A 24,253-nucleotide genomic window follows, 5' to 3' on the forward strand; every position below is an offset into this window, starting at 1 on the left:
TCTGGCCTTAAAATTTGTGAATTGAGCTGGCACAGTGTGAGCAACCTAAGCCTTATTTTGATTACAATTTCTGAGAAAAAGTGGCTCATTTCTCAAGCTGAGCTACAGACACATGCAGACTAACTGGTCAAGTGGCAATTCATAAACTTCCTGATGCGATGCAATACAATGAGAAGAATTTACATCACCTGTACGTCTTGGACTTACTCTGTTCCTGTTTTTTCCCATGAAGGAATGAAAGAGATTTTATAAAATGCCTTTATTTTTAAAAAGGCACAAAAGGGTAGAAGTGGCAGAGAGATCACACTGAAGTGTAAATAATTTTTAGTCAGAACATGAAAGATGGGGAGAAAGAGAGAGAGATGAGGTTACTCATCCACCACCCAAGCAAACAGATGGTCCCTACAAAGGCTCATTTGTGAAGAATTTCAGGTTCTATTCTCTAGGAGATCTAAGGAGCAGACACTTAGATCTCCTTCCAAATCATAATGCTGGGCACAAAATGAAAATTATAAAGCCAAAGAATCCCTAGGAGGATGAGCCTGAAATGGAATCGAAGGCATCAACAAACTCCAAGAACTTCCACTGAGCAGGATCAGACAGGGATAACATCCTGCGGCATTGCCGGGAGTAAGACCGAGGGCACAACACAAACCATTTTCCATTTTCTCCTGCTCAGATAAATTAGAGCAAGGAACAGAGCTCACCATCATGGCTTCCTGGACGGTGAGGTGAGGAAGGAGCATGTCATCTTGCATGATGTAGCAGGAGACTTTGCGGAAGGAGCGCAGGTCGCGGGGCTGCCCGTTGATGAGGATTTCTCCTTTCATTCCCGTCTCTCTGAAACCAAACAGAACAACCAGAGGTGAATCCTGCCTTCACTTGTTCTGCCTCGTGACTGAGCACGTGAAAGTCTTAGGTATTACTATTATTATTGCCACTAGGAAATAAATTCGAAAGACTGGGTAGGAATTAAATTATTTCCTGATTACGCTTTCTTTTCATATAAAGCTTCACGCTGTGTTGCTGAAAATTTTACTCAAAACATGTGCTGTTGTACATAAATATCTGGAAAAAATATCGAGAAGTTAAACTTGGGGTTTTTTTTAGGTTTGTCTATCCTGTTCCTTATGCCCCAAATGCCAACAAGATGAAGACAGCTTGTATAGACATACAAGAGGGGAATTAGAAAGCTGAAGCACAGACACTGCATTTTGGTGAAGAAGACATCAACATTATTGAAGTGGCGATTAAAAACAGTAGATTTTTCAAGTGTTTATGTGATTTTAAAAACATCATAAACATAAGACACTGAGTCAGATTTGTTACATGGCCAAAAAAGGAGATTTTCTTTACATGTGGCTTTTTTTTTGGATTTTAAATTGCTTATTATTTTTGGATCAGATCTGTTAAGAGATAAATCCCAAATGACCAAAACAGGACACAGAGGAAAAAAAGATAAGCAGTAAGAATCTAATTCAAAATCTTTGAAGTGCCTGTTTTGGACAAACTCTAGGCTAAAATTTCTTCTGCTGTTGTCTCCTAGGAGCCCTCAGGCTCAGTGGTTTTACCTTAACTTGGGATTTTCATTGGTACTGACCTGTACCCTGCCAGAATATTCATAAGCGTTGACTTCCCAGCTCCTGAAGGTCCCATAATTGCAACGAGTTCTCCACTGCTGAACTTCCCTGAAATTCCTTTCAAAAGGGTCTTATAACCTGGAAGAAGAAAGAAAAGCTCACTGAACCCTTAATCACATCTGGGGAGCAATGACAGTTCATTTCCACTGAATATTGATGACAAACAGGTGTTAACAGCCACCTCCTGAGAGGTTGATGCCAATATCAGCATGCTACAATAACCATCAAAAAAAAACTATTAAAATCCAAATAGTGAGTGGGAGTAGCAGCTTCCTGCCGCGACACAAAGGGGATTACAGGGTCTCACACTCTTGGTTCACTGCAGGATGATTTTTAAACAGGGCTATGAAGCCTTGCTGGCATTCTGTAAGTCTCTTCTCAGAGTATTTTACCAGGACACTGTTAAAATATCCAATACCCCACAGCTAACAGTCTTGGAGCAGGCTGCCCTCCAATCACTGCAGTTTCAGTGCCAAAATTTTGCCCTCTCACCCAGATATCAACTTCTTAGAGAGAGTAATAGCCAGGATCTCAAAGACCTTTGCCTTTTTCCATTTAAAAAAAAAGGAAAAAAAATGTTTTCTATGAAAAGAAACTCAGCAAAAGAAGATACACAAAGTTCTTAATTCTCCTGCCACAAGAATTCTCTTACCAGAGGAACTCTAAAGGCTTTTCTAGACAGAGAGACTGACCACAATGACTGTAAAACCAATTTCTAGGGAAACACTTATTCCAGATTAAGAACATGCAGGGCTTTTTCTCATTTAGATTAATCCGTTCAAAACTTCATGCCACTATAATTACATCCTCAGGCAAGGATGTTCTAGAGTGGCACCACCTCCTTCAAGCATTTCAACTTATTTCTGAGTTAATTATCCTTGCCAGTAAACCTTTATTAAAAGCCCTAACTCCATGTTATTCTAAGTGTAAGCAAACCATGCTCCAATGAGAATTCCAGATTTGGACTAGTTTCATCCACCTTGCCCTGCAGGATTTATGTACAAAGGCATGAAAACTGTTTAAGGAAGGTGATGAGAGCCCTGACCAGCATTTAAATTTTTCAGGATCTCTTTCCCTTTTGTTGTTGTTTTGTTTTTGTTTTTGTTTTTGTTTTTTTTTTTGTTTGGTTGGGGTTTCTTTGGTTGGTTGGTTTATTTTTTTTTTGCTTGCTTGCTTTATTTTAATTACTAGTGCTTATAGCTAAAGCTGTTAATAATAATAATAAAAAAATCTAAGTAAGGTGTGAAAACCAATCTCATATGTTGACAAGGTTGATGTGGTTCAATTAAAACCAAAACAGAAGGGTGGAAAATCCATTTCCATGCAGAGTCAGGACTTGGAAATCCATTTTGCCACACTGGTGGATACTCAGGCAGAATGTAAATTCCACATGTAAACTATCCCTCTGATCATCTGTAAACTAGACCTCTGATCATCAGCACAGGCTGCAGCTGGAACATGGAAATGCTGAAAAAAAGGACATTGTCTGCAAGCTCCTAGAAAAAAAGAACTGTGGGTTATCTTCTGATTTCTCTTTCTTCCTAACTTCATTATTTGTTTTCATCTCCACTTACTCTCTTTAAATTTTCCTCTTGTCACCATTCTGGATTCATACTCCTCCTATGCCACAGGAGAGCAAAATTTGCACCAAAAGCATTGTCATGCTGCTGTGTGGTCTCCCAAATCCACAGCAAATCCTCTTCCCCAAGCACACCCCAGCCCAGGGACAATGCAAAACCTCTCTAGAAATATCTGATCACACTGTTTTCATGGCAGACATCCTAGAAATGTAACTGACTAAATGGATCAAAATAACCATTTTCTTGAGTGTATTTAAAAGAAAACCAAAAAAAACAGGCCAGTAACTTATCACTATAACTCTTGCCCTGGACCTAGAGGAAATAACTTGTTTGGAAGCCACGAGGCAGCACGGGTATGAAAATAGCAGAGTCTCCACGCTGGCTGTTTATGGCACAAGTCCTGAAACAGAAAGCAAGGATAATCTATCAAAAGGAACAGTAATTTTGAAGAGAGAGATCCACAAGGTCAACCAGCTTGTCCTTCACACCAATGCCACCACCCACAGCAGCGACTGAAGGGAAAGTGCAAAGAACAATCAGGCCTTTCAGACATGGCAATATTTAATAAACAGGATCTGAAGGGACAAAGTCCTTCATTCTGCCTCTTCAGTGTAATGAGAACCAGCTCCCTCCCAGTCCTGTCAAACCTGTAAGGGACTCAAATATTAGAATGTACCACCAGTTATTTGCATTATGCACCAGGCAGTAACCATTGCACAAACTCATGAGGGATGATAAAAAATGCCATCAACGAGGGGCATACAACCTAAAATACAAACTCAGCAGCTGCAAGTGTGTGGTAACATAGATATCATTACCTAAACCTGAAACCTTTGCTCTCCCTATGTGTGAATGTGAGATTTAACATCACACACATTAAAGTCACTTTTCCAGAGTTTCACAAATGGTGATTGGTTTACCTTTAACTACAGCATCTTCCCCCTCGTGACCTGCATGTGTTTCTGTCCCTCTGATGGAGTTTTCCATTTTAAGTATCCTGCATATAACGTTAAATCAGAGCAGGGCTCATGACAGAGACACAGAATCAGCTTGAAAAACACCTCCAAGGTCATCAAGTCCAAGCTTTGACTGGTCACCACCCTGTCAACCAGCACAGAGCACTGAGTGCCACATCCAGTCATTCCTTGGGTACCTCCAGGGATGGGGGCTCCACCACCTCCCTGGGCAGCCCCTGCCAATGCTTCACCACTCTTTCCATGAAGAAATTCTTCCTGAAATTCTCTGCAAGTCATTTGAAATCCAGTAGAGAAATCTGCTTTAAGAAGAAATAAAAGAAAAGCTCCAAAACTATGAATATTAGATTAGGATCCTAATCACTGGCATTTTAAGTTGCTACAAACTCAAACCCATCTCTTCCTTTGACTGGAGCACTGTAATAAGCTTTTCCATTACAAAGGTTAATTTAGCAAGCCCACAAAAAAGATTTGACACTGTGGCAGTAGTGTGGTGCCCCAGTATAATCCTTTCTGAGGAATTAAAGTCCCCTAAGTAACCACAGTCTTCCCTTTCTGAATATCGAGGCTAATCTTCAACTGAATCTGTTGACCTAAAACTTCTATACAGGTCCACATGTCTTTCACGAGAAACAGATTATGCATTTGGAGGGGATTGTATTCCCACAGTACAGGCCCTGTTTCATGTCCACCTGACATATATCAGGAATTTCTCACTACCTTTAACTCCTTCACCTCAGTCCTTGCAGCAGGTGATGCCTCGAGAGGCTGCCTAGAACAGAAATCAGGCGGTGTTAAAGGAATAAAGCAGGTGTTTATTAAAAGGCCTTGAAAGGATTCACCTTGGGCAGTACAAGAGCCTGGTCAAGCTACACCCAAGATGGACCCAAAATGGATGCTGAGTCACAATTTGTCACACTTTTATAAGTTTTGGTCCATTTCCACATTGGGGTTCATTGTCCAATTCCAGCTCCAGGTTCTGCAGTCCCATCCTCCCAGATTCTCTCCTCAGTTCTCTGCTGTTTGCACTTTTTGGGGCTGAAGCTGCAGCGGTGTCCTTGGTTCTGGGGCTGGAAAAGGATTGGTTTGTGTGACTGAGCTGTGAGCAGAACTTGTAACACTTTATATGGAGTTCAGAGTCACACACCAATGCAGTGCAGAATCTGGAAAATACGAAAGCTAAAACTTAAGGCATCACAAGGAGTTTGGATATGGCAGAGTTTAATGGAAGGCTCAAAGCCAGCTCAGGCCAGGGTGGATGCACACCATGGGCCATTCAGTTCCAAACCACAGCAGCTTTGGACTCAACTTAAATCAAGAACAAGTGTAGCATTGTGACTTTCTCTTTTTTCAACTTCTCCTAAAACTGTTTCAATTTCCAATGGAAATCAGTGTGGATCTTTCAGTTTTTCTAAGCCCCCTCCTGAAGTTACTGTGACACAACCTTTAAACATATATATTTAGGGGCTGATACCCGTGGGAATTTTAATATCAGTTTTCAAGAGCTACTTAAAATATGGATTCAACATTAACACGCCATCATGAACCAGAACAACCCCTCAGCAAATTTCTCAGCCCAATCCCCTAAAAATAGAACAGAGCAGAAACAAATCAAAACTGAAACAGAAAGTTCTGGTCATACAAAACCTTTTGGTCTTGAATTTCACACCTCACATTGCATTCTGGAGTTTAAACGCTTCTCCTGAGAAGGAGAATGTGTTTTGTTTTCCCATGTTAGGATTTCCCATGAAATCAAATGTGGGACACTGTGATATTTGACCAAATTCGCAGCTGAACCACTTGCCTGGCCTGGCCAGACCCCCATTTCAGAGGTGGGATTCCCTCCCTGCCTGGCAAAACAAAAACCCCTTTTTCAATGAATGGACACAGGTGACCTCGTGTCTCTGATGAAGATGCTAAGGGAGCTCTCCTTGCTCAAGTCAACAAAATTTTTACTACTGGAACCAGCAAGGAAGAAACATGTTGATGGTTTTATCTGCTTCCTCATGGATTTTGCAGAGATTTATGGGGAGATCTGCTTTAACCATTCCCACAGAAATTATGATTAATCTGGAAAGAAGCAAGCCATCCCCTCCTCATCCTCGGGGTAGGAGCAATGCTTAAGGATGCATCTGAATCAGCACCAATTAAAACATAAGCAAAACCCACTCCTACCTCACAGTGAATTTCCTCATGTAAATGCCACCTCTAAGTTTTTGACCGAAATGCTTCATTCATTTTCATCTCATCATCAGTAATCCTCACTTGTTACTCAGAGAAATGTCACACAGACTCGTGGAAGTTTCTAGGTGTTGTAACCTATTTCTGCCTCCATCATTAGGCACCCAGACCCTGTCTCAGGTCTCGGGTGAGCACAGCAGGCTTTCCCTGCTCACTGCAATTATTGCAGGATTTGCCCTTTCCAGTGTATTTGAACTGCTTCTCTTCTATCACAAGCTTTTCTGGAGGCAGGAAATAGCTGCTGGTGCCCTGTAAGTGCCACTGGCCTGAAACTGCTCAAAGGTTTCTCTGAGCATTTACTGAAGTAAAAGGTAATACAGGAAATTTCAACTCAAGCTGCACGAGTTTGGCAGAGCTATAAACAACTGGAAACTGAGCCACAAAGAAATCAGCATTTGGCACTTAGAAATCAAAACCACAGACATCATAACCTGCTCCTTCTGTGCTCCCTGCCAGGCACAAATGAAGCATTCCTTTATTAAAAATTAAATAATTACACAAGGACTATATTTCTGCATCATTTTGTGGTACTTTCTTTAGCTAGGGTGTATTCCTGCTGAGAAATATCCAGCTGGAAGTTTAGAAGACATTTCTGGCATCCAGTGTATTACTTACCTGCCTTACTTTAATGCTTTCAACATACTTTTTAAACAGCAGTTTAAATTTCAATTCACAAATTTGTTCTCTTACTGTACTATCAGCCAAATTGTTTCATAAATCATTACAAGAAACTGCAGCAATTTCTTGGCACTGTATATTGACCCATTAAAGAATCCCCATTGTATTTTCCTATTCTAAAGTTTGTAATCTCAGCCCTCACCTCACCTCCTCTGATATCAATTAAAAAAATCCCCAAACTTATGCAGAAACCCAGGGAATTCTCCCAGCACAAAACTGAAATAAGGGGACGTGGAACCAAGCTGTCAGATTTTTCCCCTTGAGGCAGGAGTAAGGAACCCTCCTATTAAGGAAAAATAATCCCAGAAATTTCATGACTTTGCTGCTGCCCCTGAGATCCACCAGTCATACCTCGATGGCCAAAGGGCACTCCGTGGATTATGAACTGGACAACAATTGCACAAGTAAGGGAAAAACAGGATAACGTGGTCCTGTGTCATAGTGAAGGGAGAGTTAGTGACTTAGGCTGAGACAGGGACCTTGCAGAAGTCCCTCCAGAGGCTGGAAACATCCTCAGGTGACCTGTCAGGCATTTCATTTGTAGACTATTTAGATTTCTATCAGAAAACTGAGCAGCTGGGAAATACTTGCAGAAACTCTGTGGAGAAGCACAAGATGAGAAACACACTCACACACACAGGTAACAGCTCAAGGCCAGATTTACATTTGGAGATGTAATAAAACGTTAGCTAGGAAAAAAATTTCCTTATCATTTTTACATCATCCTTTTCTGTACACTCAGGTGTAAATATGCCAAAAAGAAATACTCTTGCCTGCTCCTTCTTAATCTATTACTCACTTTCTGCATCTCAGCCCTTTTCTGACTCCTGAGAAGCCGCTCTCCCAGAAAAATATCTTTGTGTTCACTAGAAGGGACTACAGCAATCTGCTTCATCCAGTGATAAGATGAAGTAACTTGGGCCTTTTCACATAAACCAGTATTAGATCAAAGGCAGGGTGTTGCCCTAAATTGGAATACAGTCAGGGAGGTGTTTGCCATATATTTCTAATTCTGCTTTAACCAGCCAGGGCACTGTGCTCCCCAGCCACTACTTGAGTACAGAACACTTTCCTCTCCCTGCTATCAACAGGGTTTGTAGATGTTTCAGTTTGTAAATTCTCAGTTGAAAGGGATTATCTGCATCAGTTGATGATTATTTAAATAATTTGGATTTTAAAAACCATCTTGACGGGATTATTTAGATGAAGGTTTCTTTCCCAAGCTCCACCCTGAGCTCAAACAAGCTTAAGTTAAAGTGAATTAGAGGTACAGGTACTTGGGAAGAAAGAAAAGCATCTTTTAATTCCCAGAAAATCTGGGGGACAGAAACAGCTTTCCTGACAAACAGAGTGAAAAAATATATTGCTTTAATAACAGGCACCTTCCTAATTTTATACTGGTTTGAACTATACCTCTACAAAGCCTGCAGGGGCAAAGTCACACTAGAAATAATAAACATGCTTAAGCCTACCAAATAAAACCTGTATGTGAACTCATATGTCATTGGTTCATAATTTCTGCCATCCATTGTGTATCAAAAGTGAATAAACCTTTTACTCACCAATCATTTTCTCACTCTAGTTTCAGAATCAACACATCCACATATTTCTGTTGTGTTCATACAGTCTCTCAGGGACCCTGAACAGGATTTTCCATTGTCTGAGCTCTGAGCCCTGCTTTAGGACAATTAAGGGAATTTGCAATTGTAATGTATTCTTGTACCTTGCCTCAGAGAAACGACCTTCGTTATGTAAATGTCTATAAAACAGCATGCCAGGCACCAAAACATCAGGACAGAAAGGGCAGAGAAGCCAAGTGAGTGCTTGAAGTAACCAAATCAAGTTCCTCTGCCTCACAGCTCATTCCAGCTCAGAAATGAGGAATTTATTCCTCGCAACCTAAAATAATAAGTCTTTCAAGCTTTAAAAAAAGAAAAGAAATCCCCCTGTGGGCAGCAAAGCTCTTTCTTTGTAGTGGACTAAACTGCATTTCTTAATATAGCCCAGAGCCAGGCCTTCTCAAACATGTTGCTCTTGATCCACAGCCGATTTCCCACTTAGTGGTCATGAGGTGGATTAGTTGCAACTCAGATGCAGGGCTTAGCCCGTGCTCACAGCCAGGCTTGGAGTGCTCAATCTACCTAATTCGACACATCAAAATGCTGGATGCTCAACCTAAACTCATTTCTGGGGCCCACAAATTATCAGCGGATAGGAACCAGCACACTGGACTGGTGATTAATTCTACTTATTTTGCATTCCTGCTCTGGGAAGGGATAAATAACCCTGTGGAAATGCCTCTCTCTTCACTACAGTGGGAATTAGCTTAGGTGAGACACCGAGCCTCTCGATGCTGTGAGAAATCCCATCCACTGCCAAGAAAATTATGGCTGACTTTAGTATCTTTTTTGGTGGGTTTAAATGTCAGTTTGATTGTGGTCCCTCATGAGCTTGCACAATGGCAGCAATTGAGCACAGCAATTGCACATTCCCAATCTTAGGCTGGATTGGAGCTCCACACCTTTGGATTCTCCCTGAGAGCTTGCTGGATCCCACAAACCTGGGATTTTTAAGCTTTCTGTGCTTTCTGACACTGACCCCCAGGAGAACACTGCTTTTGACTGAGGCCTTGGAGAAGGATCCCAAATTTGAGTGATTAAAATCACTGGTGTGCAGTTAAATAGAAGTGTGTGCTTTCACATGGTGAAGGGTTTTAAATCTGAGGTTTTTATAATATAGCAATAGGTATGGGACAACACAGAGGATTTTGGGTTGTGTCTTTTTCAGTGCTCACCTTCCTTCTTCATGATTTCAGGCAGTAGTTTCTGGTTGCATAGTTAACATCACACTGAGGGTCACAGGAATTTAGTTATTGGGTAAAAGTACAAATAATATAGGTCTTATTTCTCTACTGGACTGTTTAGCTTTAAGAGACCTTGTAGCTCGCTGGATTCAGCTCCATTTTGCTCACTTCTAGGTGGTAGCTAGAAGTGTTGCAGAACTTTCTGTACTTTAGATAAGATTTAATAAACAACCAAGCCCGAGCACGAGAAAATCCGTTTCCTTTGTGTATTTTTTAATCCTGACTGAGTGAAGACAGAAGAGACTCCAGACAAACCACGAATGTGGTGGTGCAAACCACCACCACTGTTACAGGAACTCATCAATAAGAGCAGCCTGGCCATGTTCAGGATGTACAAAGGTATCAAACACTGTGTTTTCTCTCTGTCTTTAATACCTGGCACTTACTTTGCACTCTGATAACTGGGGACAGTTCACACATTTTTTCTTCAAGCTATCTACTACCTCGAGCACACAGCCCTGTGCAGATAGCACTGGGTTCAGACTTAACCAGAACATCTGAGAGCCTGAAAAACCCAGATGAGCTTTGGAAGGCGTTACTCAAAAGCTAAATGTTTGAAGACAAACTTAAAAGCAAGTTTTGAATTTTGTTTTTATGAATGCCTAATATTTGACAGCAGGGCACTTCCTCTGTGCTGAACAGTAACATTCCTGCTGTGGCAAGTCAGAAAAACACACAATAAATTGGAGCCTAAAGAGTGACTGTGAGCCTCCAAGCCAAGATTTACAACACAAAATCCCCAGTCACTGTAGGTCATGTTGTGTAATTAAAAGAGAACAATGAGAAGATGGCAAATCAGGCAAGAAACTGAGTTCTAGCACAGGGAGAATCTTAAACCAAGCTGTAGATTATAAAGAATCTGAAAAGTCCTTTAATTTCATTGCTCTCTCAGATCCACAGACTAGATACTGAACTTATGCAAGACACTGGATGTGACAGTTCACATTGTCCAGTCAAACAAAAAAGCCCTGACTAAGTAAAGATTCCACTCCTTTGAAACTCTGAAATAAGAGTTATGTGCACCATGCTCTTTCTCTGTTATCCTGGCTGCTCATCACATTATTTTAGTATCGGAACGCTGCTCTTCCTCAGAATAACCAATCAGATACGACACTCTGTTAAGTTGTGCAAGCTCTGCAACCTCCTAAATTTGAGTTTGAAAGTTTAGTAGATTACACAACCCATCTCCCCTTGCTTGGAGAACCCACACCTCCAAGGCAGAAAAAACTGAGATGTTTGCAGGTGGACACAAAATTCAGGTTTTCTTGGGAAATGTTCCACCAACTGAAGAGAGGAACAGAGTAAGTGTCACCAATATTGTGACAAACCTCCTTGCTCCTGATACTACTGGTTACATCTCCCCACTGTGCTGGGAGATGGATGAGTTTGTGCCAGCCCCCTTTAATTCTGTTTTTTTGTGGTTATGACCAGAGCAGAAGCATCTAAGTAACCTGTGTTTCCTTTCATTCACTTTTGCTGTCTTCCTTTTATTTGGTCCTGCAGCCTTTTACTGAGGTTCACAGGATGATTACCATTACATGTGGGTCCAGGGGTCTTTTATTCTTATTCTTATTCTTATTCTTATTCTTATTCTTATTCTTATTCTTATTCTTTATTCTAATTCTCATTCTTTATTCTAATTCTCATTCTTTTACTGTTATTATTGTTGCTGTTACTATTTTTATTATTATTAATTTTAATATTACCATGCTACATCTGTGTTAAGATTCAGTTCTTGAGGTTTTTCCTGTGGAGTCTTTCTGCCTGAGAGAGTTAAAACTGTTCCTCTTCCCTCCACAGGCACATGGAGCCATATGCCTGCAGCAGGGGATAGAGAATGACAATTAAATAGGTCAATGAACGAAAGTAACCTTCAAACATGAACGCAAATAAATCTCTACTTGCAGCAGGACCTGATGGCTCCAGAAGCAGTATTTACATGTTGAAGCATTTTGGAGATCTGGGACATAGCTTGTACTTTGCCTGCACAGAAAATAGCTACCCTAATTTATCTTCAACCCTTAGGAAATATGAAGGGAGGAAAAAAACAGTGCACAGCTTCATCTTTCTTCTGAATCTAGTAGAACTGTCTTTTCCAAGCAATATCCATAGCCTAATCTTTGTTTGATAATTGCTTTCTGCTGCCTTTTTTTTTTAAATTGCTTTTGTTTCTATTACTTCAGCACACAGGAAAGGTCTTCCCTGACAAAAGAAAAGCCAACCCAGTTTGAAATGAAAGGCTGACACATTCCCTGGAATGACAAACCAGAGTCACGAGCCTGATACGCTGTGAGATGAAAGCTGTTTACGTGTGACAATCAGGCAGAAAGCAATTTCTCATAATTGCAGTACCTTCACACATCAAGGTACAAATAGTGTTATTCACAGTCTTGGAAACAAATAAAATCCCTCACAACAGCCCCTTCTTTTTGAAAAAAGAAAAAAAAAACAAAAATCTTCAAGTGGGAGACATTCTGAAATATCCCAGCAGCTATTCTGAACTGTACTGCCCCACTTGCCTTCCCTGCCAAGCGTGGATCCAGCTGGGTCACTGCAGACAGAAAACCTTCCTCCCTCAGGGAACACTGCTCTGGCTCTCCTGTGCTGATGCTGAGTCCCCTTTTCTCTGTGAATCTCTCCCTTCCTCCTCCCAGCCTCCCCACCCTCAGGTACCCAGTGCAAGAAGGACGGATGGGGAAAAAGCAAAAGTAAAACTTTGGCTCCATCCTCCTCTCCACCTGTGTGAAGGTTAGAGGGGAGCCCTGGGGCTTTCTAGAGTTATTTAGCATCTCTTTCCTCCACACTGGGCCTCGTGGCAGTATCTGGCCCAAAGAGTTTGGTGAACAAAGGAAAGCCTTCTGTGATCTTCATCACAAACTCTAGGTTAAACTGGAACGTGAATAAATGTCTCCTGTAAACTTGCAGAGGTAAAAAAAAAACCAAACCCAACCTTTTTTCAGAATATTAGAAACAGAGTTTTGTCAAAAACAGACTTCTGCCATGGTTCACATGCCCACAAGATAACGCCTGTTCCCAGCCCTTACAGACACGAGGAGAGACATTCCTTGGATCTTGAAAAATGTTTTCAGCCGTACTCACTGCAATTTAAAAGCTGCCAGTGAGTCTGATATCAAGAAAAAAAAAAATCACAGTTCATTAGTCAGCTTTGGAAGCTCAAAATGCCACATTTGACTCCAAACAAATTCCATTTTTTTCACATCTAACTCAGCTGCACTAGTGATGACAGGAACTTTCTGTGAAGAACAGGCAACCTCGGCCATCCAACCCTCTGAACAGCTCCTGCACATCCCTGCCCTGCCTCTCCCCACGTTCTCAAACCAATTCTGCACTGCAAACTGCAAGATGCACTTCCATCCCCTCACATTCCCACTGTTCCTGTCCCATGCCCTCCCACCAGAAGGTGAGGAATGCTTGGAGCCAGGAGGACCCTTCAAAACACACTTGGGGGCAAATATCAGAGGTGTTTTAAAAATTAATTTTAAGCTCATGCACTGAGACTTTCCTATACACACCCAGGAGCAGAGACACAGATAGAAACGTCCTGATGGACCTTCCAACCTGGAAAAGCTCTGGCAGAGGGAGCAGGAGTGGTTTTTGGGAGAGCTGCTGAGGCTGCAGCAGCCCTGGCAGCAGCAGGACATCCCTGCTCCCTGCCATATGGACAGCCAGAGCACGTGTCCTGGGAGCCTTCTATTTTCAGAAATAGCCACGCTGGTTCTGATCACTTCTCCTCCAAACACTCAAGTCTTTAATGGAACAGAAACACAGGCTAATGTATTTATTTTATTTCAGCACAAATCTAGTGAAAGATACAACCTATGTTCCTGAATGTAAAAATTAAGGCATACCTGAAATGTGTGCAGAAATAAACCCTGGATTGCCCCCACTTCTCACTGTGGTTTTACCTCTCCCTTCTAGAATATTTACAGTAATGAAATTGCCCAAATTAAAATACTTTTCGTTGTCAGTAAACTAAATTTAAAATCCTTGAAACACCTCAGAAGTAATTATCATCTTCTGTAGCATGTCAGTGTCGAACATGTTACAAACAAAAGCCACTGCACAGGACATTGCTGGTTGTGGAATGGAAATGAGGTAGAATGAGCACCTTTCAGCACTCTGATTTCTACTTTTTTTTTCTGTTTGGAGAAGCTGGCAGCCTCACAGGGACATCCATCCATTGCCCTACTGTAAACTTCTGAATTTCCATCTGTTTTTAAAAGCTCCAGCTGACCTACATTTTATGTTATGGATTAGTTGAAGCTTATAGAGTAGCACGAGCAAAGCAGGAGTCTTGCTGCTAACCACATATCCTAAGCAATTAAATGTTTCATCAATAATATGTCCCAGGGAAAAATCAAGAGTTTTTAAGAGAAAAGTTCTTCATACACAAAACAAGAGAAAAAATTGGTAAGTGCACTTTAATCATAGTATAAATACCATCCATTTGATTAATTTTGATTTCACTGATTAAAAACATTCAAATGTACACATTAAAAGGATTTGAAATTAAAAAAAAAAAAAGAATGAACTTTGATTCACATTTTCAGGACATACTAAAATAAGGCATCAGAGCCATTCAGCATTTTGGGAATCTGGTCTTTTAGGAATTATCTAAAGAATTATTATTGAAGCAAGGTGGGAAGCAGTAACTCATATCACAAAAAGGTGACTTCTACTACAGGTTTTCCACCTTATTCTGAGGCAGAGAGAAAATTCAGCTTTGAGTTTTGGAGGTGGATTTATTTTTGCTTGGTTATGTTCTTGGTAAACCAGCAACAAATCACTCCAGAGGCCAGTGGAACTCACTGAGTGAGGATGATCCAAGCCTAAGTCCTTGAGTCGGATCAAGAACTTCAGCTTGGGTCTTGTGGAGTTTCAAGAGCCTTGGTCATCCACTCAACTGGGTTTTCTCTCTTCCTAGCTATAAAGTCCTCAACCTAACAAATTTCCTGCATGAAAATGTAGCCAGAAGAAAATACAGTGAACAAATAAGAAGTTTCTACTCTGATGCACTGTCATTTTCCAACAAAGGGAGGATATTGAGAATTTCCAGAGGGATTTTCATTATAGTCTCATCAGGAGGCCCTCTGTGTTAACAGCCTTTTTTCCCTTGTATTTTTTACTCTGTGTTGGTTCATTTCCCAGTAACAACTGTAACTCCTTTTGACATGTTCTGTCCTTCTTTACAATTAGGTTATTCAGCTCTTCAGTGAAGAGGCAAAGGGTAAGCTATGGGCTGATTTAAGCTGTCTGATTCAACTGGTCTAATTAGGCAGGAGAAATTTGGTAGTAAAAGCAGCTGCTTCCTCCACAAACTGGAAGTCCATCAAAAGAAATGAGCTGTTTTAATGGCCTGAAGACTCATGTATATCATTAGCAAGAGAGACACATAAAAAATGCTGGTCTTCTCATATCCTTCTAATTAGATGTCTCTGTAAACCATATTCCAATACACAGCTTTTTTCCCAAAGTCCAGGCAATATGTTTCTATTTTTTTTTCCTGACCACCAACTAAACTGGCAAGGACATTTCAAATAAGTGCTGGTTTGATGCATGACCAGAAAATTCAACTTGACTCGTCACTTGAGGTTTCTTTATCCTCTTACTATATGGCTTTGTGTCACTAGTCTACCTATACTTTACTCCTTCTGTAAGTGGTTTATCTCTGCTCCATATTAACACATCAGTGCACACAGGAAATAAAGAAGAGACAAAGAATCCAGGGTGTTTACACAGTTTCTCCCACAATTGCTGTCATTTTAAATGAAATAATGAAGAGACACAGTAAGAAGAGTATCCATATCATCTTAAAACATGCCTTGATCCTAAAAATCTAAAAATCACAGGTTTTCTCCACACTCAGCTCCTGCCAAACACTAAAATCAATAGAGTGGCACAGGCTTGTGTTGGTTCAGAAGCTGCCACAAGCTCAGGGATCAAAATCGGGAATTTGTGACAACCTAAACAGAAGGCAATGTTGCACCACTCAAAAGAGTGGAAGATGGAAACCTTCCACATAGTAACACAGATGCACTGGGACCTCAGAATATCAATGTGGGGTTTATTTTAACCAGCTGCAAACAGTCATGATGTAAACACTAAATGTGAGCTCTTCTGCTGGGTCTGGCTGGGACAGAGTGAATTTCCTGCAGAGCAGCCCCCATGGAGCAGTTCTGGAGCACTAGTGACAACGAGCTGTGCTCTGGCTATTGTTGGGAAGGGCTTGCACAAAGTCAAGGCTTTCTTTTTTTTTTTTTTGAGTAGCCTGCGGTGTGCCAGAAGCTAGGAGGGGACAAAGGCAGATGAGCTTCGCTAATTAAACTGCCTTGATCTTCATGCATTAATTTTCAGCTTTTGCTCTCCCCTGTTCTGGGGGTGTGGAGGAGACACTGAGGGAGTGGCTGTGTGGATGCTCAGCCACAAGCCAGGGCCACCCCACCAGAGCTATTTGCCCTAGGAAATGTGGAGATTCACTTGTCTGGCATCTTCTGGATTAAATTCATAGTAACTTAAATCAATGACCATCAATGAAAGCACTTGTAAATAAAAGGAGCCTAGGTTGCTGTCTAGTTTGTACACATGCTCTTGCATGTAGGAACATACATGGATTCAAAGGAGTAGCACCCCTGTTATGAGGAGAACTGAGCTTATTCAGCCTGGAAAGGAGAAGATTTTAGCCACATCACTGTGGCCTTCCAGTGCCTGAAGGGAGCTGACAAGAAAGATGGAGAGGGTCTATTTAAAAGGGATGGAGTGGCAGGACAAGGGGGAAATTGGTTTCAAATTAAAATAGAGTAGATTTAGATTAGATATTAGAAAGGAATTGTTCCCTGTGTGGGTGGTGAGACCCTGGCATATGTTTCCCAGAAAAGCTGTGGATGCCCCCTGGATTCCTGGAAGTGTTCAAGGGCAGGTTGGATGGGGCTCTGAGCAGCCTGGTCTGGTGGAAGGTGTTCCTGCCCATGGCAGGGGACTGGAACAAGATGATCTCTCAGTTCCCTTCCAATCCAAACCATTCAATGATTCTAGGAATGTGTCCAGCTCTGTTTCTCACTGCTGTGAGACACCTGAGGAAAAAATTGTTCTACTGCCTATTAGGTACAACAGCTCATGCCATCCACATTTTTTAAAAAATACCTTAAAAATAAACAATACCTTAAAACAATTTTAAAATCTCATTGTCACATTAATTACACACAGTGAAAATGCAATTGTGGTCTTCCAGGCTACAGACAGTTCTCAGGGCAGCATGTTCAGTGCCATATGGGCAATGCACAAGTTCAGAGTTTTGAAGCAATTTTATTCTAAATGTATGTGACAGAACAAGGCACAGTAATAACAGCTGTAGCCTGTGTGCAAATGGAAAAATAAGCACTTCTAATATTGTTGGTTTTCACTTCAGTGCTGGCTAAATGCTTTTGATCATTATGTGCAAGTGATGAATGTACCACCTGTGCCTTTTTTTGTCCTTGTGCCAACAGGTGAGATTACCTTATTCTGACAGGGGCTGCAGCAATCTGGGTAATGGCACAAGTACAGAACATTGCTCTGCTTCCAGATCACAACATTTTCAAAATATTGCCATGTTTTTAAATTCCTGTGTGTATGTGTTAAAACTGAGTCACTGTTCCACTTCCAATGAAGACCTGAGTAGAACCCAACACGCTGCTTTTAAACTCTGCTATCAGCCCCCAATGGATGAGCTTCTACTTCTGTACTTGTCATATCTGTAATAGTTCTTGTGTATTTACAGCTGAGATTACTGTTAGCACAGTAGCCTCCAAATGCCCTGGTCCCACATTCTTAGTCTACTGACATCAAATATTAAGTCAAGATCTTGGAGCAGGGACAGGATGTTACCTACTCAATTCCTGTCTCCCACACTCTCCATTTATTTGCTGATGATAAATTGTCCTTAAAACACCTGAAGGGTTTGCTACAGCTCCCACAGCACTGCTCTTAAGACACTCATATGTCAGTAAGGTGAAGGTCACAAAGAGTGGTTTATTCAAAACATAACAAAAATTTAAATTTGGCTTTGCCCACAAAAATCCCACCATCTCTTACCTTAGAATAATGCTTGTGGAAATTGCACAAGGCATGTTCTTGTGTTTGCTGAACTTAAACCAGAAAGTACTTTCAGAACTGATGCAGAAGCAAGGGCAGAGAACAGAGCACGAGTCCCAAAGTACATAAACCCCAAGAATGGGACCGGGTCTAGTGGAAATAGCATGGATGGCTCAGAACCAGACCTTGCCCTCATGAATTCCAACAGAGCTGTTCTGTTCCTGTTTCAGACCAGGGACAGCAGAGGCTGGGGTCACCCCCAGAGATCACTCATGAGTCGTGGTGCAGGGGGGCAGAAATGCCTGGAGGCAAAGCACATGAGGAGAACATGAAACTGCATTTGGGGGGGGGGGTTTACAGCTGTCACTTTTTCCATCTTGCAAAGCTGCAAAGAAAATGGTGTAGGTGGACGGCTCAGGATTGCTCTTCTCAAAGGCTTCCTCCTGAAATGGGTGCCTACGCTCTAATACTGACTAAGCTGCTGGGCTTTGCTTCTGATCTCATTAGATAATGATACTGCAATACAAAAGGAGAGGTTAATCTTGACTATCTCCCCAATCTCCTTTCCTTGTGTACAGTTGTAAACACCCTGAAACCATTTGGAGCCACCTCTTTCTGTGTGGGGTTGGTGTCAGTGCTTGCACAGAATGGCTGCTCCTGTGGAAGGGGGAGCTGGAGGAGGGACAGGTGGGACCATCTGCTAAAAGCCACTGGGCAACTCACACAAATCCCGAGGTGTGGGAGTGCCAGTGTGGCCAGCAAAAATGCCAGTACAGCTCTTGTCACGCCCATCCCACTCTCCTCACCCCAGTGACAAAGCGACCACAGACCACTCCTGCTGGCAGCTCTGAGATGTGTGAGGGGCACACGGAGTGAATCCTCCCCAGGCTGACCACAAGCAGCCAGTACCCTCCCTGGCCCATTCCCTTTCCCACATCAGAGGTGCTCGGGGAAGACAAATGCAGCCACAAGGCAATGTGGATACCCACCAGGTGCAGAGAGATCTTCCTGGGAAGTGCCCTCCAGCTGCAGATCCGCAGGGCTGTTATTTGCCTTCCTGGTGCAGTTAAGGAATGTTTCTAGTCCCCAGTAAAATCAGCCAAAAGAACATCTCTACCATGTCCCTGTTCTCTGCACCACTCTCTTGGTGGCTCTTGCAAATCGAAGCACATTATTCTACTTAAAACCTCAGTATTTTCCTCCTACACTCCAAGATATACAAGTCTCCCCGGTTTTCACCAGCAAACCACTCTTCAAACAAACAAAAGTAGCAGCCATTTATCTGGCACATAAACATACTCTCCTTTACACCCAGCAGGAAAGCAAGCTCCAAAAATGCTCAGCTAATGAGGAAATTCAGAAAATGATGTCGGCAGCTATAAACAGGCAAAATTGCCCAAACAGGTCTGAATTGGACCCACCACTGCTACACAACAGCTCCAACCAATTCTTACAACTTCTAAAGGAAATAAGAACAAAGCATGAACAATCTGATTATGAGAGAAATGACTGGGAGCAGAAAATTACTCAACTTATGTAATGTAATAAGTCCCTATTGAAAAGCATCTGCGAAATACTGCCATTTCTTCATGCCATTCTTTTCACCACTCACACTCAGATACAACAGCTTCCATTTTACATTCATTTTTCCTGCTATTTTAGCCTGTTATGCTGTTAATCCAGTGGCAACAGACCTGAACCACTTCTAAGCAACCGATACCCTCTTGATTTTCATTTAAAAAAAAAAATCAGGTTGCTGCTGCTTTCCCATAATTATATCATCTTGTCACTACGAAGGAGGAGGAGGAATATACACCTCGATTAAAATGTTATCTTCAAAGTATTTGTTACAGTGATATGCAGCCAAGTTTTGTACATAAATAAATATATATACCTGAGTGTATGTGCACATACACATCTAAATATGAAAACAGATATAACCTATAAATATCTATATATAACATAGATAGATATAGATTATATAGAATATTGATGGCCTGTGTATATATATATTCACTCATATTTACAGGTATCTATACAGGTAAATTAAATGAATATATATTGAATATATTTATAACTAGAAAGACAATGCACATACAATATACTTGCAATATATTACTTCTAGTACTCTGAAAGGGGGTCCTCTGATGCTTTCAGACACGTCTATAGGGGACGGTGTCTGCTGACACATTCCACCACCATATAAATATGCCTTGCATGTTGGTGACATTCAACACTGACATTTAAAATTAATTCCATTGCCTTCTGTATTTTTTAGAATGCAGCTTTAGCAGTGAGACATACAAATAAGTGAAAAAGTTCCTTCTGGGTATTAGGCCATACCCTTTCTTCATCAAACTTTATTAATTTCTGTTAATTTGGTCCAAAATGTTTTATCAAAAGACAACAGCCCTGGCAGAATGCTGATACCTGTTCCTTGGCTAAACTGTCCAGTGTGTCATTGCAGTGGTTCCAACATTCATTTGGGCCTGTATTTTTAGAGCAGCACACTGTGAACATCTGAGAAGAATTGAAGTTGGCTTTGAAGTTATTTTTATTAACTGTAAAACATGTGCCACCTTTTGTCCCAATTCACTTTGCTTATTTTTACTGCCTGTCAATAAGAATCAAAAGATGAGTGCTAAAATGTCACAGCCATGCCCCATATGGGAAACCTGCTTTATCTTTATTTGTTTGGTTGATTTTATAATGCAAATAGAATGTATGGGATTCAGGAGACTCATGCCCATACTTCTGCTTGGAGACTAAAGAGTAAATCTGTTAAGTGTTATAATGTATATTGAGAAGTTTCATCTTTCTTTTGGAGCCCCCAGATGTCAGACTACTGCACAAGACACGATCATTCTCCATGAATACCAAGTCTTACAGTGACCCCAGGGTTCAGGGACTGGTGAATACTTCAGGTTATGTATTTCTCCTTCAGGTTTACATCATCATTCTCCTAGGCAAGAAATCAAATAGTCAACCTCCTTCAGGGATGTCTGTCAAGCTCCTCTGACTGATTGTGATACAGGAGCTCACACATATTGTCATAACTCAGCCTGTAAGACAGCAGAACTTGATTTATCATAATCACAAGTGCAGCAGCTCCATTCCTTATTTGCAGTCACAACTTTCCTGGAACTTTCATATGTGAGGGTAAAAACATGCCTAATGTGAGTTCCACTTCAGTGATGATTTACACCACAGGGAAACTTTCCATGGGCTTAAACAAACAACTGGCCAGCTATATTATTTCATTTATTTTTAAATTCAAAGCTTGGAAAAATCCAATCAGCCAAGAAGATCTAAAAATGGTCTTTGCTCAGTTCTGTGATAGAAGGCCAGTCAGAGTGAGCAGAGAGACTGAGTTGAGGCTCAGGGGACACAGCCCTCTGAATTGGCCACTCTGAAGATGCTAAAATGAAAAGGACAGCACTACTGTTCCTGTAGGAAAACCCACCAAGATGTGTCCACAGGGAAATTCTCTCCCTGGAATGCTGTACTGTACCATGCCATGCAGGGGGAACAGAAGTTTGGGATGGTGCAAAACCAGCTGTGGGGTGGCTGTGGGAATTACAGAGTGAGAAATATCCATCACAGAACACTTAGGGGACTTGCTAAAGGCAGGGAAAGGGGATGGATCAAGGGACTGAGGAGGAACAGGCCTGAGAAAATAGATGGAAATGGGGATTAAAGGGGCCAGAAGCATGTAAGGAGGCAGCTACGCCTGTCTGACAGAGCTCCTCATCACTGCACTCCAGCCTGCACTCCTGCTGAGCACTGCTCCAAACCTCCCCATGTGGGAATGCCCTCACCACTGTGAGTTCATGCGCAGGAGACACCACCATGGACTCAGTGGCCAGTAGCAGAAATTTCTGCACACCAATTGCTGGAGCAAGAGCTTGCAAATCTGAGGGGTTACGGTAGGTCCAGGTGCCAACAGCTGAAGGAGACCAGAGTCTGACTGGATGGGCAGCGTGTCCAAAACCCACTGGTGGAGAGATCTTTTGTGTGTGCTTGTGTGTGCAACCCACAGTCAGCCAGAGAGGAGGAATGTCAGTGAGACACTGGGGCTGCTCAGGTTTGCCCAATGTCACCTGTATTTAGGGGGGAGGAAAAGCCCTCTGTCCTGCTGGCACTACACTGGCTGGGTGCCCTGCCTCACCACCAACTGGACTTGGAATTACAGAACCAAGGCTGCCCCCCACCAGGGCAGGAGGAATCCCCTCATGTCTCAAAGCCCCACCAGCTCCTAGCTGCTCCTAATTTTCACTGTCGTGATCATAGGACACTCCTGGTGAAGAACTCAGCAGTTCTGACTGACCCAACTTGCTTTCCAAAAGTCTTTCATCGATCGTGTTCGTATTTATGTAATGTCAATTTGTTCCTCCAGGGCAAATTCTTCTTCAATTAATTCTGCAAGACTCAGGGTCAAAATGGAAACCCAGGGGAGTAACTTTCCACTGCCAGCTGTGCACAGATGTGCCCCTCTGCACTGTCCTTCGCTTTCTGACTCACATTTCTCTGGTGGCATCATTAAGACCTTCACCTCTCCAAGTGGAGAAGGAAATGGAACTCCATTCCAGACAGCCACCCACAGGCTTCAGCTTTATGAGCCTCAAATAGCATTTTAGACACTCAGGCCTTGATATTCATATGCAATAAGCTGGCTGCAGTTTGTGGCTTTTTGACCCAGGAAAAGAAAATGCTCTTCCTCTAATGGCAAATATTTAGCTTCAATCCCCTTTCTTTTAATTAGGTACTCACCTACCCATTCTAGCCCTGCCATGCTGGTGTTATTAGAGGGCTTAAATTTCAAAGCACTTCAGGTAATAACAACACCATGATTAAAAAAAATTATACTGGCCTGGCTCTGCTGGTGCAGCCCCATCCACTTGACTGCTTCAAAAGCACAAAACTGATGCAACAGGGCAGAATTTAGCTCCATTGCTTAACAGGAGTATTAAATGCTTCAGTTTGTGGTAGGTTTCTTTTTTTTTTTTTTAATTTCATATTAACCGTGTGCATCACTTCATTTGAAACTTCTTTCTTCTGTCTGGCATAAAAGCCTACCCTCTAAAGCTCAGCAGGAGACAGAGCACAGGTCCATTCTCATTTACCCAGGAACCTGACCACTGCACATGCTATCTTCTCCTCTCTTTTGTAGCAGATGTACTGCAATTATAAACAACATTTGTCATTACTCTAAACATGCGAAGCTGGAAGAAATATGATTCTTACACAAAAGATGCAAGCTGTACACACTAGATGAGAGGCAGATGGTAAATTAGCTTGTAAAGCCAAGGTCTCTGCCATTTATTTTTATTTGGAACAGATACATAACAAAAAAAAAAAAAAAAAAAAAAAAAAAACCTGAGCAAACAAGCGGTTATCTCTTTGGTTATTATGTAATTCCTCGTAGTTCTGCCTGCTAAGAATCTGGATGGCTTCAGCCCTGTGCCTTCTGAAGAAAATTAAGTCTGCAGAGTGCATCTGTTTCCCCCACAAATCAGCAGAGTTTAAATGAGCTGTAAACTGGAACAGAAGCCCAGCAGTGACAAGAAGGTCCAATAAGGACCCTCAGCATGACTGGAGCCACATTGCAGCACACATCTCCAGCCACACCATTTCCTAGACAGAGTTGCTTTGTCCTCATTCCAGAGACACTCACACAGGACTAGTCCTGCTGCATTCAGATCAAATATTCCCCCCAAAATCTTCTTTTCTAAGCGACAAAGTGTCCAAAGGCCAAATTAAAATCAAACATCTGCACCAAAGCACAGAATTCACAAGGGATCCACTTCCACAGTAATCATTAATGGGATATTTCAGTAGTTCTCCTTACAGTTACTTGTAGGAAGTTACTGAGGTTCAAAGTTACTGAAAACAACCAAAGCTGTTTGGCTTTCTCTGTCTGTGCTGTTGCCCTTCTCCATCGTACTTGGGGATGAACAACTTAAAGAATTGGTTGAAAAGGGCAGGAATCCATCCATCCATAGTGTATTATGTATTCTTCTCATGAGACTGGTGAAAAAGTGAGTACATTTGGACTATTTGAGGACCCTCAGTTTTTCCATTTCCTAATAGACTTTGAAATCAAGATGTCTGTTAAAGCTTGGTCCTGGGTTTGATAAGGGACACTCTGCCAGTCCAGACACTCTGCCTCTAGTCCAGGGACTAAAG

The 24,253-nt window shown here is 41.8% G+C and overlaps 1 protein-coding gene across 2 annotated transcripts in view; it reads right to left on the reverse strand.

Annotated features, from left to right (window-relative positions):
• The window catches only part of ABCG1 (ATP binding cassette subfamily G member 1), a 49,624-nt gene that overhangs the window by 12,688 nt on the left and 12,683 nt on the right, over positions 1–24,253 (reverse strand). For both annotated transcript variants that reach the window (XM_062488172.1, XM_062488171.1), the window contains exons 3-4: positions 1,601–1,718; positions 708–840 (exon numbers count right to left, since the gene is read on the reverse strand). In XM_062488172.1, the coding sequence (XP_062344156.1) occupies positions 708–840; positions 1,601–1,718 (251 nt within the window). The remainder of the gene's footprint in view (positions 1–707; positions 841–1,600; positions 1,719–24,253) is intronic.

This window comes from Cinclus cinclus, chromosome 2 (genome assembly GCF_963662255.1).
Source record: "Cinclus cinclus chromosome 2, bCinCin1.1, whole genome shotgun sequence".
In the NCBI taxonomy this organism is placed as follows: Eukaryota; Metazoa; Chordata; class Aves; order Passeriformes; family Cinclidae; genus Cinclus; species Cinclus cinclus.